Source organism: Pelobates fuscus, chromosome 3 (genome assembly GCF_036172605.1).
Source record: "Pelobates fuscus isolate aPelFus1 chromosome 3, aPelFus1.pri, whole genome shotgun sequence".
NCBI lineage: Eukaryota > Metazoa > Chordata > Amphibia > Anura > Pelobatidae > Pelobates > Pelobates fuscus.
Window position 1 is genome coordinate 318,560,250 of NC_086319.1, and position 14,027 is coordinate 318,574,276.

A 14,027-nucleotide genomic window follows, 5' to 3' on the forward strand; every position below is an offset into this window, starting at 1 on the left:
GAGAGTGCTGAAAGTGATGTGTGTGAGAGTGCTGAGAGTGATGTGTGTGAGAGTGCTGAGAGTGATGTGTGTGAGGGTGCTGAGTGTGATGTGTGTGAGAGTGCTGAGAGTGATGTGTGTGAGGGTGCTGAGTGTGATGTGGGTGAGAGTGATGTGTGTGAGGGTGCTGAGTGTGATGTGGGTGAGAGTGATGTGTGTGAGGGTGTATGTTAAAAGAGATTTTGTGTTGGGAAAAAATAAAATAATCAAATAAGCATGCATTATATCCCCCCCTCTCCCTTCTTACCTTTAGCCTGGGAGGGTGGGGGGGGGGGGGGCGGCACGTTGGTGAGTGTGAGGGGGGACCGGCATGGTGACACCTTCCCTGGTGGTCCAGTGGGTGAGTTCACTCTCGCGAGATCCAGTCGTTGCCATGGCAATGACCGGATCTCGCGAGAGGAACCCGGCGGAGCTGCAAGATAGAGCTCCGCCGGGTCCTCTCCCTCCCCAACAGCATGTGCCGCAGGTCTTTTTAAGTGGGCCGGTGAGGGAGATCTTTGATCTCCCACCGGCCCGTCGTGGCTAACAGCGGGGCCGGCGCTCGCATAGTGCCGGCCCTGCATACACCGGCAGGGGAGATCCTGGGACTTCCCCTGCCGGCCTCGGCCCCTGCCCACCGCGGCCCACCGGGCATTTGCCCGGTGTGCCCGATGGCCAGTCCGGGCCTGCCTGGGAGTTTTAAAATTGAGAAAGGTCCATGGGAGGACCTATTGAAATTTGCCAGTGACACTAAATATATTATGGTGGCACTGGCAACACCCACTGACCATTACCTCTTGCCTGTCAACACCCCAAATCCTCTTCCGTATGGTTTACTGCAGAGGACTGGGGATTACCAGGCAAACTACCTATGTTTCAATTTTTCATTTAAGGGTTAAGGACCCATTTATTGGTCAGACTTTATAGAGATTCTCTTTTTCTAATAAAATTCATCAAACTATTCCCAGGACTAAATGGCAGGTTTCCTCTCCAACTTACCTAATGCTTCAAATTGGTGTCTAGATGCTGACATTATTTTTTCTGAGGTCAACTTACCACCTGATGAGTCAAACTATTCTTTAACAGCGGGATTTAATTCTTTAACTCAGCTATATAAGCAACAAATCAGAACTAGCTGGGAAATAGCATCCCTGGAAAATTATTTAAAGAAAGGCCTAATACCAAGAGGTCTGAGAGTTCCCACAACATCAACTTCACATTTAGATGAGGAAGACTTCGTAAAAGAGTGGGAAGAGGCAGCCGGACATTGCTCGGCAAAATTCATGGAAATCATCTGTAAATATGAAAATAAAAAGCTAAAGGAGATAGAGAAAAAGGTGGAAAAAGAGGTAGAAAGGGTACAACAGTTCAAAACAGAACCAACGTTTAGTCTGAATGAAACCAAATTACAAAGCAACTTGGAGAAATTCCAATCCATTATAAAACAACGTAAACACCACAAATTCTTAAGGGACACAAAAGACTTTAAAACAGGAAACGTATACAGGAGATCCCAAAGGAGGCGGAGGGTTAATAGAGACCAGTTCTCCACCTCCGAATACGAAACCAGTGAGTCAGACCCCGAGTCTCAAGCGTCTACTTCAACTGGAGACGAACAGAGTGGTGGTATCCTTAAAAAAGGGGTGACTTTTTTAGAAAAACAGGGGTTAGGCCGCCCCCAACTAAGACCAAGAACCAAGAGGCAGTACAACCGAAAGAGCCAGTTCTAGAGAATAAAAACCAAGTGATCAATTTATCTATATACAAGTTGTCACAAACAGAACTGGACCTCCTTAACAAGGGTCTATCCTTTATACCCACCCCACGTATTGACAAATTCACCTGGGTGAAAGATATCCACCTGTTTGCCCGAAAACTTTTGCTACACAAAAATTATCTCCTCACAGAGGAGAAAAAAGCAAAGACGCTAGGACTAGATCCTAAAGACTATAGAATGACTATGCTACTAGTGGGACTCTTAGAAGAAAATGAAGGTGGAGAATCAGTCTCACCCCCACTAACCAGTCTAAAGAAAAAAAGTCGATACTGCCCCAAATTAACAGATGCTAAGTATATAGAGACATTCGTTGAACTAGTGTGCAATGAGATCGAGAAAATCAAAATGTCAGATTTAGACTCCACACCCAATTCAAACCTTACCACTGCAGAAGTAAAAGCATTAGACTCCCTAAGAAATAATAAGGATATTACAATCAAACCATCCGACAAAGGGGGCAACGTGGTCATTATGGATACTACTAACTACGCCAATATGACTAAAACAATATTGACAGATGTAAACACCTACAAAGTTATCCCTCATGACCCCACTAAGAAATTTCAGGAGGAATTTAGAACGATCCTTGAAACAGGGCTGAACCAAAATGTAATCTCCAAAAATGAATATGAGTTCATTATAGGAGACAGCCCACGCATTGCTACGTTCTATAGCCTCCCGAAGATACACAAGAAATACGACATCCTAACAGGGAGACCAATAGTCTCGGGAAACAACAACTTAACCCAAAATGCAAGCATTTATATTGACCAAATACTAAAACCATTGGTTACTCAACTCCCATCATATTTAAGAGATACCAAACAGACCCTAGCTGAGCTAACTAAGATACAGATGCCCCCACACTCGTTATTGTGCAGCTTAGATGTGGAATCTCTGTACAGCTCTATTCCTCACTCCTTGGGTCTAGAACACACAAGCTACTTCCTACGTCAAAGAGGTATCCAACTACATGAACATAGCAATTTCACTACACAACTACTCAAGTTCATACTAACACACAATTTCTTTTTATTTGATGGGGTATACTATCACCAGGTGCAGGGAACAGCTATGGGGACGTCTTGTGCGCCCTCATATGCCAACCTGCACCTGGGATGGTGGGAGGAAAAAATAGTGTTTGCTCACCCACAAAGCCATCTAGTCCAATGTATCCACTATTGGAAAAGGTATATAGACGACATAGTGATCGTATGGACTGGAACACACGACCAGTTCCTAGAATTTGTACAGTCGTTAAACATCAACGACCTTAACCTCAGATTTACCACTGAAGTTGGAACCCCAAATTTGACATTCTTAGATCTTACTTTAATCCCCAATTCAAATGGGACGATCAAAAGCGATCTATTTAGGAAAAGCACGGCCACAAATAGCCTATTAAACTGGAAGAGTCATCACCCAATACCCCAGAAAAAGGGAATCCCCATTGGACAATATCTACGCCTCAGGCGCAATTGTACAGATATTGAAGACTTTAAGACCAGGGCCAGGACCTTAAGAACAATGTTCAGGTCTAAGGGGTATCCCAATAAATGTCTCAAAAGGGCCTATCACAGAGCCCTTTTAGTAGACAGGGAGAGCCTAATAAGAGAGGACACTGCTCCACGTAAGAAATTGATGGAACAAGACAACAAGCAACTAAGATGTATAGCCACGTACGATGCTGGATGGAACTGTGTAAGATCAATTATGCACAGATTTTGGCCACTGTTAAAACAGGACGAACACCTGAGGGACATCATCCCAGCACAGGTAGCGCTCGTAGCAAGGAGGGGTAAGAACCTCAAAGATTCTTTGGTACACAGCCACTTTCAGAGACCCAAAGTACCAACGCATTGGCTAACAAATAACCTTAAAGGTACGTACAAATGTGGCAGGTGTAAGGCATGTAAATACATCAAGAAAGACTCAAAAACCTTCACCGATAGTACCAAAAAACAGCATTTTGACACACTTTCCTTCTTTAATTGCAGCTCAAAAGGCTTAGTATATCTGATCACCTGCCAATGCTCAATAGCATATGTGGGAAAAACCTTCCGCCCCTTTAGAAGGAGGATCCTTGAACACATCAATTCCGTTAAAACTACTAGACATATGGAGACTCCCATCTCTAGGCATGTAAAGAATGCACATAGTGGAGACCCTACAGTCTTGAAGTTTCAGGGAATTGAACTGATTAAACAGGATCAAAGGAAGGGAAACTGGGACCAACAAATTAGAAAAAGGGAGTGTTACTGGATTTACCGGTTGAAAACCCTGTCCCCCAATGGACTGAATGAAGGGTTCACATACACTCCCTTCATAACATAATCTCTACCTATAACGACTGACAACTTGATGAATATATGGAACATATATTCTTTCCAGCACTGTAAATAATTCACTGTAAATAAATTAGTTAACCACTCAGCACACATAGATATCTCCTTTAAAAACCTGTGCCCAATCCTTTTCTCTGTGCAGCATCATCCTTGTACATCACTTATATAAACGAACCCCTGATCTATACCTATATAAACACTCTTTATATTATATCCCCCATAGAGGATGATATCCGTTGAGGATTACCATAATTGCTCAACGTACACCAATCCTCTAGGGAAATATTGGTTTACAACACTTCGAAGTGGAAGACAGTACAATGTGACAACATAAGTTTAATTTTTAAACATAGCAATAAACATCCATACGAAGTCTACCACCCCTACTGATAAGTAGAGAGAATACATAGCAAATGGATCATGGAGGAAATCTAATGTATTATATATATCCAAGTATGATGACCAAGGAGCATACCGATTTTGAAGACTGGCACTATTCTAACAGAAGCCGTCAATCAAAATCGATGCTTGTCACAGGGTCCCTCCCACTGCTACCACCCAGTGACAGTCACGTGAGGCAGGGCGTCATTATTGACGTTTGCTATTCAGTCAATCTAACTGTCAAACACACATCGCCCCGCCTACCAGTCCGCCCACGGCTAGTCACGTGGACGGACAGCGAAACATGACGCTCTGGTCACATGATGCAGGGCGTCATAATTAACGTCACAGGACTCCAGTCATGTGACCGGCCGACGGAGGAAGTACGGACGATGGTGATTGGACACAGGGGATTTAAAAGTCCCGGCTTTTCCCAGGTGACAAATTCTTAGCCCCTGACGAAGGTGTCTGAGTACACCGAAACGCGCGTCGGGCGTTAGCCTTATTATTTATTTTTCTCACCTCACCACTTGTTTTGCACACTATGGGTATTTAGACCCTCACTGGTTAATGTAATTACTTTCACTTCCACAGTGTTGCCCTTACAGCGATTGTGATGGCACATTAGGCAGCATTTTGCTCTACTTTAGAGTTAGTAACAGATTAGAACACCCTCGAAGGTGTTGGGAGGCTATTAGGGACTGTTGTACAGGCTCTCGGTTAGATAAGATACCAGGAGAGTGGGTCACAAGTCGCTACAATAATATTATGGGAACCGGTCTCCAATCTATACCTCCCAAGTAGGATTAGGAAGGAAGGAATTACTTTTAGTTGATCACTTTTTGACCATTGCTACACTGTATTTAGCAAGTATTGTAACTCCTGATCCTATGATTTTTTTGATTTTTCTGCTGCCAATGTACCTTTATGGGGTTTTTTTGGTTAGCTTTTTGGTAACCAGACCTTAGCCACCGACATTATTGATTTATTGGTCAGGCTATAGCTAAAACAAGGGGAGACTGTTTTATCGGCAACTATTGCTATTAAGGACTTAATAAAGACAGCAGTCAGCTTTTTTGTGCATGAGTACCGTTTTTCCAAACAGAAAGGAGCTATTTATCTCCAATCTCCCAAGTTCACCCCTCACAATATACTACTGTAAGGCCTAGTAGGCACAGACCTCCAAGTTGTTAAGCATAACCATCTTGCCAGTTAATTGATATTTCTCTAAACACTAAATATATTACTTTCACTGACAGACACACAATGACACACCCACTCACTGACAGGCACACACTCTCAGATACACATAAAATGACATACACACACTGACACACACTCACAAGCATACCCATTCTAACTGAAAGACACACACACTTTCCCTCACTCACAGTCACACTGACAGCTACACTCACTCACTCACAATAAGGTGGACAGCCCTAGAACACGAGGCAAACAAGGCATTTGTCTGGGAGCTTGGGGTGGCATTTTTGGGGGGCCCCTCCTGAAAGTGCCGCCCTAGGCAAATGCCTTGTTTGCCTTGTGGTAAATACATCCCTGACTGGTGGTGACCATAATAAGCAGTAAGTCAGCAGGGCCGTTCAAAGTGTCAGTTTGGTGTGAATGCACCCCAGGCTGACTGGCAACCCACCTGGATGGCCCCACTCAGGGCAGCACACATGCAGAGCACTTTTAAAGTGATCTGGGCATGGAATTAATGCCTTCTCTTCATTTTGCGTAGCACAACACACATTTCCTGGTGCACAGCTATGGTGATTGGGATGGCGGGACAGGAGTCCAAAATTGGGACAGTCCTGCTTTATCAAAGACTTTGAGAGGTATGATAATGGAAGATAATGAGCAGAACTGACCACTCTGAGACCACTTAAAGTTGAAATCTAATATTTTGAAGGCAAATGTAAACTCTGCTTAGCACAAGTACCCAAAACATGTTGTGACGATCAGCACTACATCCAGGTCTTTTTGATGGTTACTGTGACAATGACATGAGCATATTGGAAAGGTTCCTGGGCCAGCATTTGTGTTTAGGGACACAGTGTACACCTATACACTGATATTTACCTTTTGACATAAAAACCCTTGTGTGTATATTTGTATACATATATTTACATACATACATATAACTTCAAACACATTTTATTTGTGTGCAGACATATAGCCCTACACATAATTATTAATACACAGATATTTAACCTCAAACATATATAACTATATACATATAAATAATATGTAAACCTGCACGTATATAAATGTGCACACACGCGCAAAACAAAAAACAACAATCTTGCACACCAGCAGCTGGAACAAGTAGTTATCTGAAATGTAATTCAATTCAAAACAGCTGTTTGTCATCATGTCTCTATGTTAACAAAACACTTTTATTCTTTGTATCTGTCTCTCAATAGTTCCAACATTCATGCTTGTTCTATATTAACAGCTGAGTCTGCCAATATTTTAGAGGAGGTGTTGAAGACATAAAAACAGGATTAATCTGAATTGCTACCAACCTTTGCTCCACACAGTTAATTTTACACAAATTGTCTTGGTCTAAGCAAAACCTTCTAACTTTAGAGGAGAGAAGAGATAAACACTAGCTCCCCCATTTAACCTTGCAAGATATTTCTCTAAATAATGGCAAAGGGATTTTATGTCAGCAAACTGGCTGCTTTTTTTGGTATCCTGTTTTGTATTGCTGCTGTGTTTACAGTAATAGCTCTTGCCATTGTGTATGCTCAAGAAAAGGCCAACAACAATGACCTGCTCAATCCTTCTGAAACTACAACCATATCTGGCACCAGTTCCAGTAGTTCCAGCACCACAACTCCATCTGATGGACCATGGAACAAATATCGGCTTCCAAAAACCCTTAAGCCATATCATTATGATGTTCGACTACGGCCAGTCCTACAGCTGAATGCTCAAAGACTTTATGCCTTTCATGGCATAAGTGAAGTTTTCTTTACTTGTAATGAAGCAACCAACCTTGTCATTATCCACAGTAACAAACTCAATTTCACCACAACTCCAACTCTTAGGGATAGTGATGGGAAACCTCTCTCTGTATCCAAGGTAGATATAGTGCTGGTAACACAGTATCTGGTGCTACATGCTGTTAACCCCCTGGAAGTTGGTAAAAATTACTCCGTATACACTGAGTTTGATGGGGAGCTGGCAGATGACCTGGCTGGATTTTACCGAAGTGAATATGTGGAGGATGGAGAAACCAAGTAAGTGTGTATGCCATAAATAACCAGTAAGAGTAACCAACAAATAGCTCTTCAGATGTGGGTTTACCCTGGGAGCTCTAAGCAGAAATATGCATATGCTGAAATCTTTTTAATATAAATCATTCTTCATTTCCTAATGGGTTAGATCATTAAGAATACTTCCCAATTGTCCCTATTTAGGAGGGATAATAGTCCTTTATTTTGGGCACAAATCCATCTGTCCCTCTTTTCTATTACTATGTCCCTCTTTTCTAGGAGCTCCATATTGCTGGTTTGCCTGAGTCAGGTATAACAGAGCTCCAAAGCAATAATACTCATAGTAATGTGTGTTTAAATTACAATAAATGTGTTCAGAAATTATTATTATTATTTATAAAGCTCCAACAAATTCTGCAGAGCTGTACTATAGGTGGACTAACAGACAAGATGAGATGGAGGCACAGGAATTGAAAGCGCTAAAGAGCCCTTCTCAAATCAGCTTACATTGTAGAGGTAGTGTGGCAAAGTGACACAAAAGATAAAGGTAGGATGTATATCAATTATGGAAAAAGTTGGTTGCTAGAATAGTTTACAATGAAGGCTTAGTTTTTTTTTTTTTTTTTCGATGACATGGTTGCAGGAGAGAAAGCAAGGTAGAAACCAAGGTACGGGGATGGAAAGCTATTAACAGTGAAGGCCTAGAGAAGTCTTGAAGGTGGGTGTCAGAGTTGTGAGTATGAAGAGAGGATAGATGCAAGTCTTCAATAAAGCATAGGAATCTGGACACAGGGCCACCATCAGGGGGTGACAACTATGACTGTTGTCATGTGCCCGGTGGTCCGGGGGTGTGTGGGGGGCCTTGCCGCCAGGTCCCTACATTCCCTATCAGTAGCAGTGGAGCTGCCGCTGGTGCAGCTGCACTGGGGCCCACTTGCTATTGGGGCCCATTGGGTGGCCCTTGCACTTATGGCCACCCGATGGGCATAAGTCTTCAGGGGCCGGGTCAGCACTGTGGCCCTTTAATAGCGCAACCGGGCCCCTTTAAAAATGGCAGAGACTGTCAGTGCTGGGAGGAAGTAACAATCACTTCCTCCCAGCTTACTCTGCGTGGGAGGGAGGAGGCAGAGTGGAGGCAGTGAGAAGGGGAGAGCCAGCTGCCAGACATACTCCCATCAACTTCAGCCAAAAAATTACTTGTATGTGTTTGTGTCAGTATGTATGTCTATGTGTAAGTGCTTCAGTATGCATGTTTGTGTGTCAGTATGTGTGTCTGTGTGTCAGTATTTGTGTCTGTGTGTAAGTGTGTCAGTATGACCATGCATGTCTTTGTGCCAGTATGTGTGTCTGTGTGTCAATATATATGTCTGTGTATAATTGTGTCACTATGTGTGTCTGTGTGTAAGTGTATCAGTATGCATGTCTTTGTGTGTGTATGTGTGTCTGTGTGTCAGTATATGTTTCTGTGTATAAGTGTGTCAGTATGTATGTCTGCCTGTCAGTATGTATGTCTGTTTGTCAATATGTATGTCTGTGTGTAAGTGTGTCAGTATGTATGTCTGTGTGTTAGTATGTGTGTAAGTGTGTCAGTATGTATGTCTGTGTGTAAGAGTGTCAGTATGTATATCAAAGGGTGTGTGTCAGTGTGTGTCTGTCAGTATGTCTGTGTGTATCTATGTGTGTGTGTCTGTATGACTTTCTGCATCTGTGTGTGTCTGTATGTCAGTGTGTGTATTTCTGTGTCAGTATGTGTATCTGTGTTTGTGTCAGTGTCTGTGTGTATTCTGTGTCAATGTGTATCTGAGTGTCAGTCAATCTTTGTGTGTATCAGTGTGGGTATATGTGTGTATAACTATGTGTCATAGTGTGTGTGTGTGTGTGTGTGTGTAAACCACCATTATTTTTTGCCTAGGTGAGGTGTTTTAAATAAAACCATTTCATTCTGTAAGACTTGGAATTGCTGTTTAGTGAATAAGTGAGTGCGCCGGATTTTGTATGTTGTATGGATTTGGCCCCAGCAGCACCCTTACAGGTATGCATGTTCAGATGAGTGCAGCCCACTTGATTTTGTGTGTGTAACATGTGTCAGTGTATCTGAGTATCTGTATTTGTGGGTCTGCATGTACATCGGTGTGTCAGTGTGTATCTGTGTGTATCTGTGGATTTGCATGTGTGCCAGTGTGTGTCTGAGTATCCAGGGCTGGTCTTAGGGATGTGCGAGCTCTGCGGCCGCACAGGGCGCCATGGCAGCAGGGGGCGCCGTGCAGCCGACACAGCTCACACATGGCCGGCCGGGATAAAAGAAAAGTGCTGCGGGGGCGGAGCTTACCAGGTGACGGGGCGGAGCTTACCGTGCAGTGGGGTCAGAGCTAAAAGCGCCAGGTAACTGCTGCAGGGGAAGTAGGAGGGAGTACCTGCTTCCCCAATAACCAGTCTCCAGGAGCTGCACTGCCACCACAATAAACAGAGGTAACTGTGTGATTGTCTGACACTGTGTGTGTGTGTCTGTCTGTCTGTCTGTGTGTTTGACTGTCTGCCTGTGTGTGTCTATGTGACTGTCTGCCTGTGTCTGTGTGTATGACTGTCTGCCTGTGTCTGTGTGTGTGACTGTCTGCCTGTGTCTGTGTGTATGACTGTCTGCCTGTGTCTGTGTGTGTGACTGTCATCCTGTGTGTGTGTGGGTGACTGTCTGTATGTGTGTATGTATGTGTGACTGTCTGCCTGTGTGTGTGTGTGACTGTCTGCCTGTGTGTGTGTGACTGTATACCTGTGTGTGTTTGTGTGTGTGTGGCTGTCTGTCTGTGTGTATGTTTGTGGCTGTGTGTGTGTGGGGGCTGTCTGGCTATGTGTGGGGGGCTATCTGCCTGAGTGACTGTATGCCTGTGTGTGACTGTCTGCCTGTGTGTGTGTGTGTGTGTGACTGTCTGCCTTTGTGTGTGTGTGTGTGTGACTGTCTGCCTGTGTGTGTGTGTATGACTGTATGTCTGTGTGTGAGACTGTCTGCCTGTCTGTGTGTGCAATGGTGTATCCTGGTTTTGTGCTGCCCTAGGCATGACAAAACTCAGACGCCCCCCGCACCACCCCACCCTTCCCCCCTGCCCTGCCTTCTAAATACACACACATTCACTGACAGACACACACACTCACTAACAGACACATACAGTCACTAGCAGACACACACATTCACTAACAGACACGCATACACTCTCACTAACAGACACACACATAGTAACGCACTCCCTAACAGACACACTCCCTGACATACACACACTCACTAACAGACACACCCACACACACTAACAGACACACACACTAACAGACACACACACGCACGCTAACACACACACACACACACTAACATACACACACTCACTCACTAACACACAAACACACTAACACACAAACACACACACACACACTAACAGACAAACACACACAAACACACACACACACACACACACACACTAACAGACACACACTCACTCACTCACTAACACACACACACACACACACACACACTAACACACACACACACTAACAGACCCATACTCACTCACTAACACACACACACACTAAAACACCCACACACCCACACTAACAGACAAACACACACTAACAGACACACACACACACACACACTCACTAACAGACACACACACACACGCACTAACACACACACACTAACACACACACACTCACTCACATTAACACACTCACTTTTTTTTACTTCAACCCCCCCAGCCTCCTTACTTTTGGGAATGCTGGGGAGGGGGGGCTTCTCCCTTTCCCTGGGGGTCCAGTGGCTGCTGGGCGGCACTGGCGAGGGAGCACTGATTAGTGAGCTCTCTGCTCAGCTCCCTCGTGCGCCGCAGAGTCATGCTGGGAGCCGGAATATGATGTCAATGTCTCAAATTTACATATTTACATATGATCTGCATAAAGCGTATAGAACACTGGCCTGCAGCTTCCTCCCATTCTTTGATGAATTCTTCTTCATCAATATGTGAGCTGGGAGTGGTTGGTATTACGCACTGTATCAATAATATTTAGCATTGCTCTGTATATCTCTTTTTTTCTCCCCTATTTTTTCCTATCTGTTGGTCTCTAAATTCTAAGATTTATTAGGCTCAATATTAGTGTCTGTTTATAACTTTACCGGCTTGCTTGGTAGTTTCTCTTTTAAAGGGGAACAACCTTAGCATCGTGTGTGTTTTTCATGTTTGACACCTGCAGAGAGTCACAGGGGGAAGAATTTCCCATACTGTAATGTGCAGTGTGTCTGAATTGGAGTACTGAATAGGGTACTATCCCTGCAATGGTATTGGTGACACCACAACTCTACTGGCTTATGTTATTATTATTATTATTTTATTATTTATATAGCGCCATCAGATTCCGTAGCGCTGTACAATGGTTGGACTAACAGACATGTAATTGTAACCAGACAACTGGACGTACAGGAACAGAGGGGTGGAGGACCCTGCTCAATGAGCTTACATTCTAGAGGGAGTGGGGTATAGTGACACAAAGGGTAAAAGTAGGGGTACGAAGTAGGTTGTTAGAAAAGTATTCATTGAGGGCTTAGAAGGTAATTTTTAACAGTTGCAGGAGAGGAGTCATGGAGGCTGGGGGATGAAAACCTGCTTACAGTTGATATACTTTCTTGAAGAAGTGAGTTTTCAATGATTTTTTGAATGAGTGGAGACTGGGTGAAATTCTTACGGAGAAGGGAAGGGAGTTCCAAAGAAGAGGTGCAGCCCTGGAAAAGTCTTGGAAGCGAGCGTTAGAGGTGGGAGTACGGACAGAGGATATACGTAGGTCTTTGGCAGAGCATAGGGGCCTCGACGGGACATACGTGTGTATTAGGGAGGATAGGTAGGTTGGAGCAGCATTATGTAAGGACTTGTAAGCAAGCACCAGAATTTTAAATTGAGCCCTATATCTAACTGGAAGCCAATGCAGGGACTGACATAGCGGGGAGGCGTGGGAGGTGCGGGTGGACAGGAAAATGAGCTTAGCTGCCGCATTCATTATAGATTGCAGCGGTGCAATCTGGGAACACATAAGACCACTGAGAAGAGTATTGCAGTAGTCCAGGCAAGAGAGAACAAGAGCATGGACCAGCACCTTGGCCGCATCCGGGGTTAAATAGGGGCGGATGCGTACTTTTGAGTGTTTTTGAGATAGAAGCGACCGGATTTGACGATTGATTGGACATGAGGGGTGAAGGAGAGGTTGGAGTCAAAAAGAACACCCAGGCAGCGAGCCTGTGAGGTAGAGATGATGGTAACGCCGTTGACTTGGAGGGACACAGACACGGGAGTAGTAGCACTTGAGGGAGGAAAGACCAGAAGTTCTGTTTTGGACAGGTTGAGTTTAAGGAAGTGAGCAGCCATCCAGTTGGAAATCGAAGAGAGGCAGTCAGAGACACGAGTCAAGATGGGCGGATAGAGATCAGGAGAGGACAGGTAGATTTGCGTGTCATCCACATAGAAATGATACTGGAAGCCAAAGGAGCTGATACGTTTACCAAGGGAGGCAGTGTAGATAGAGAACAGTAGGGGACCAAGGACAGAACCTTGGGGGACGGTGACAGAGAGTGGTTGGGGGGAAGAGGCAGATCGAGAAAGAAACACTGAAAGAGTGCTGGGAGAGGTAGGAGGAGCACCAGGAGAGAGCAGTATCCCGTAGACCAAAAATACAAAGAATGCAAAGAAGATGTTGATGATCAACAGTGTCAAAGGCAGCAGAAAGGTCAAGGAGAATTAGGATAGAGTAATGGCCGCGAGATTTAGCAGCAACTAAATCGTTGGGTACTTTGGTCACAGCCTTCAAGGTCTGGACCATTCTTTCTTGGCTCTTGACACAGGCCTGTTGAATTGAAAGGCAGTTATTTATAGCCAGATGGAAGATAAATCAACAGGATCTGCGTATTTCACTACCTTTGTGACTCAACGGCACTTTATGAGAGACAACTAATCTAGTTATATGTAGTGCAAATATATATGGCAACTAACATATTAGTGTGAGATACATGACATCTGCAACCTAACCACCATATCTACTTGATTTTTGTTATGGGCAAAAGATGCCTCCCTCCCCTTAAACTCAACAACATCAGATAATAACATGATTTGAAAACCATAAATGAGAGCAATGAGGGCGGACCTGCACGTCTGGTCTTACCTCTGTGACTGCAGCTTCCGGGAGCAGGGGTGGGTGCCCAGCAGGAATCAGGTAAGTTGTCAAAATGTTCTTAAATGATTTGGCTATTTACTCTGA

At 44.1% G+C, this 14,027-nt stretch overlaps 1 protein-coding gene across 1 annotated transcript in view; it reads left to right on the forward strand.

The window, feature by feature from the left end:
- Positions 1 to 6,984: 6,984 nt before the first annotated feature.
- LOC134603180 (aminopeptidase N-like) overlaps positions 6,985 to 14,027 on the forward strand; it is a 92,247-nt gene continuing 85,204 nt past the window's right edge. The window contains exon 1 of the mRNA XM_063448913.1: positions 6,985 to 7,769. Within this exon, the coding sequence (XP_063304983.1) occupies positions 7,174 to 7,769 (596 nt within the window). The 5' untranslated portion in view covers positions 6,985 to 7,173. The remainder of the gene's footprint in view (positions 7,770 to 14,027) is intronic.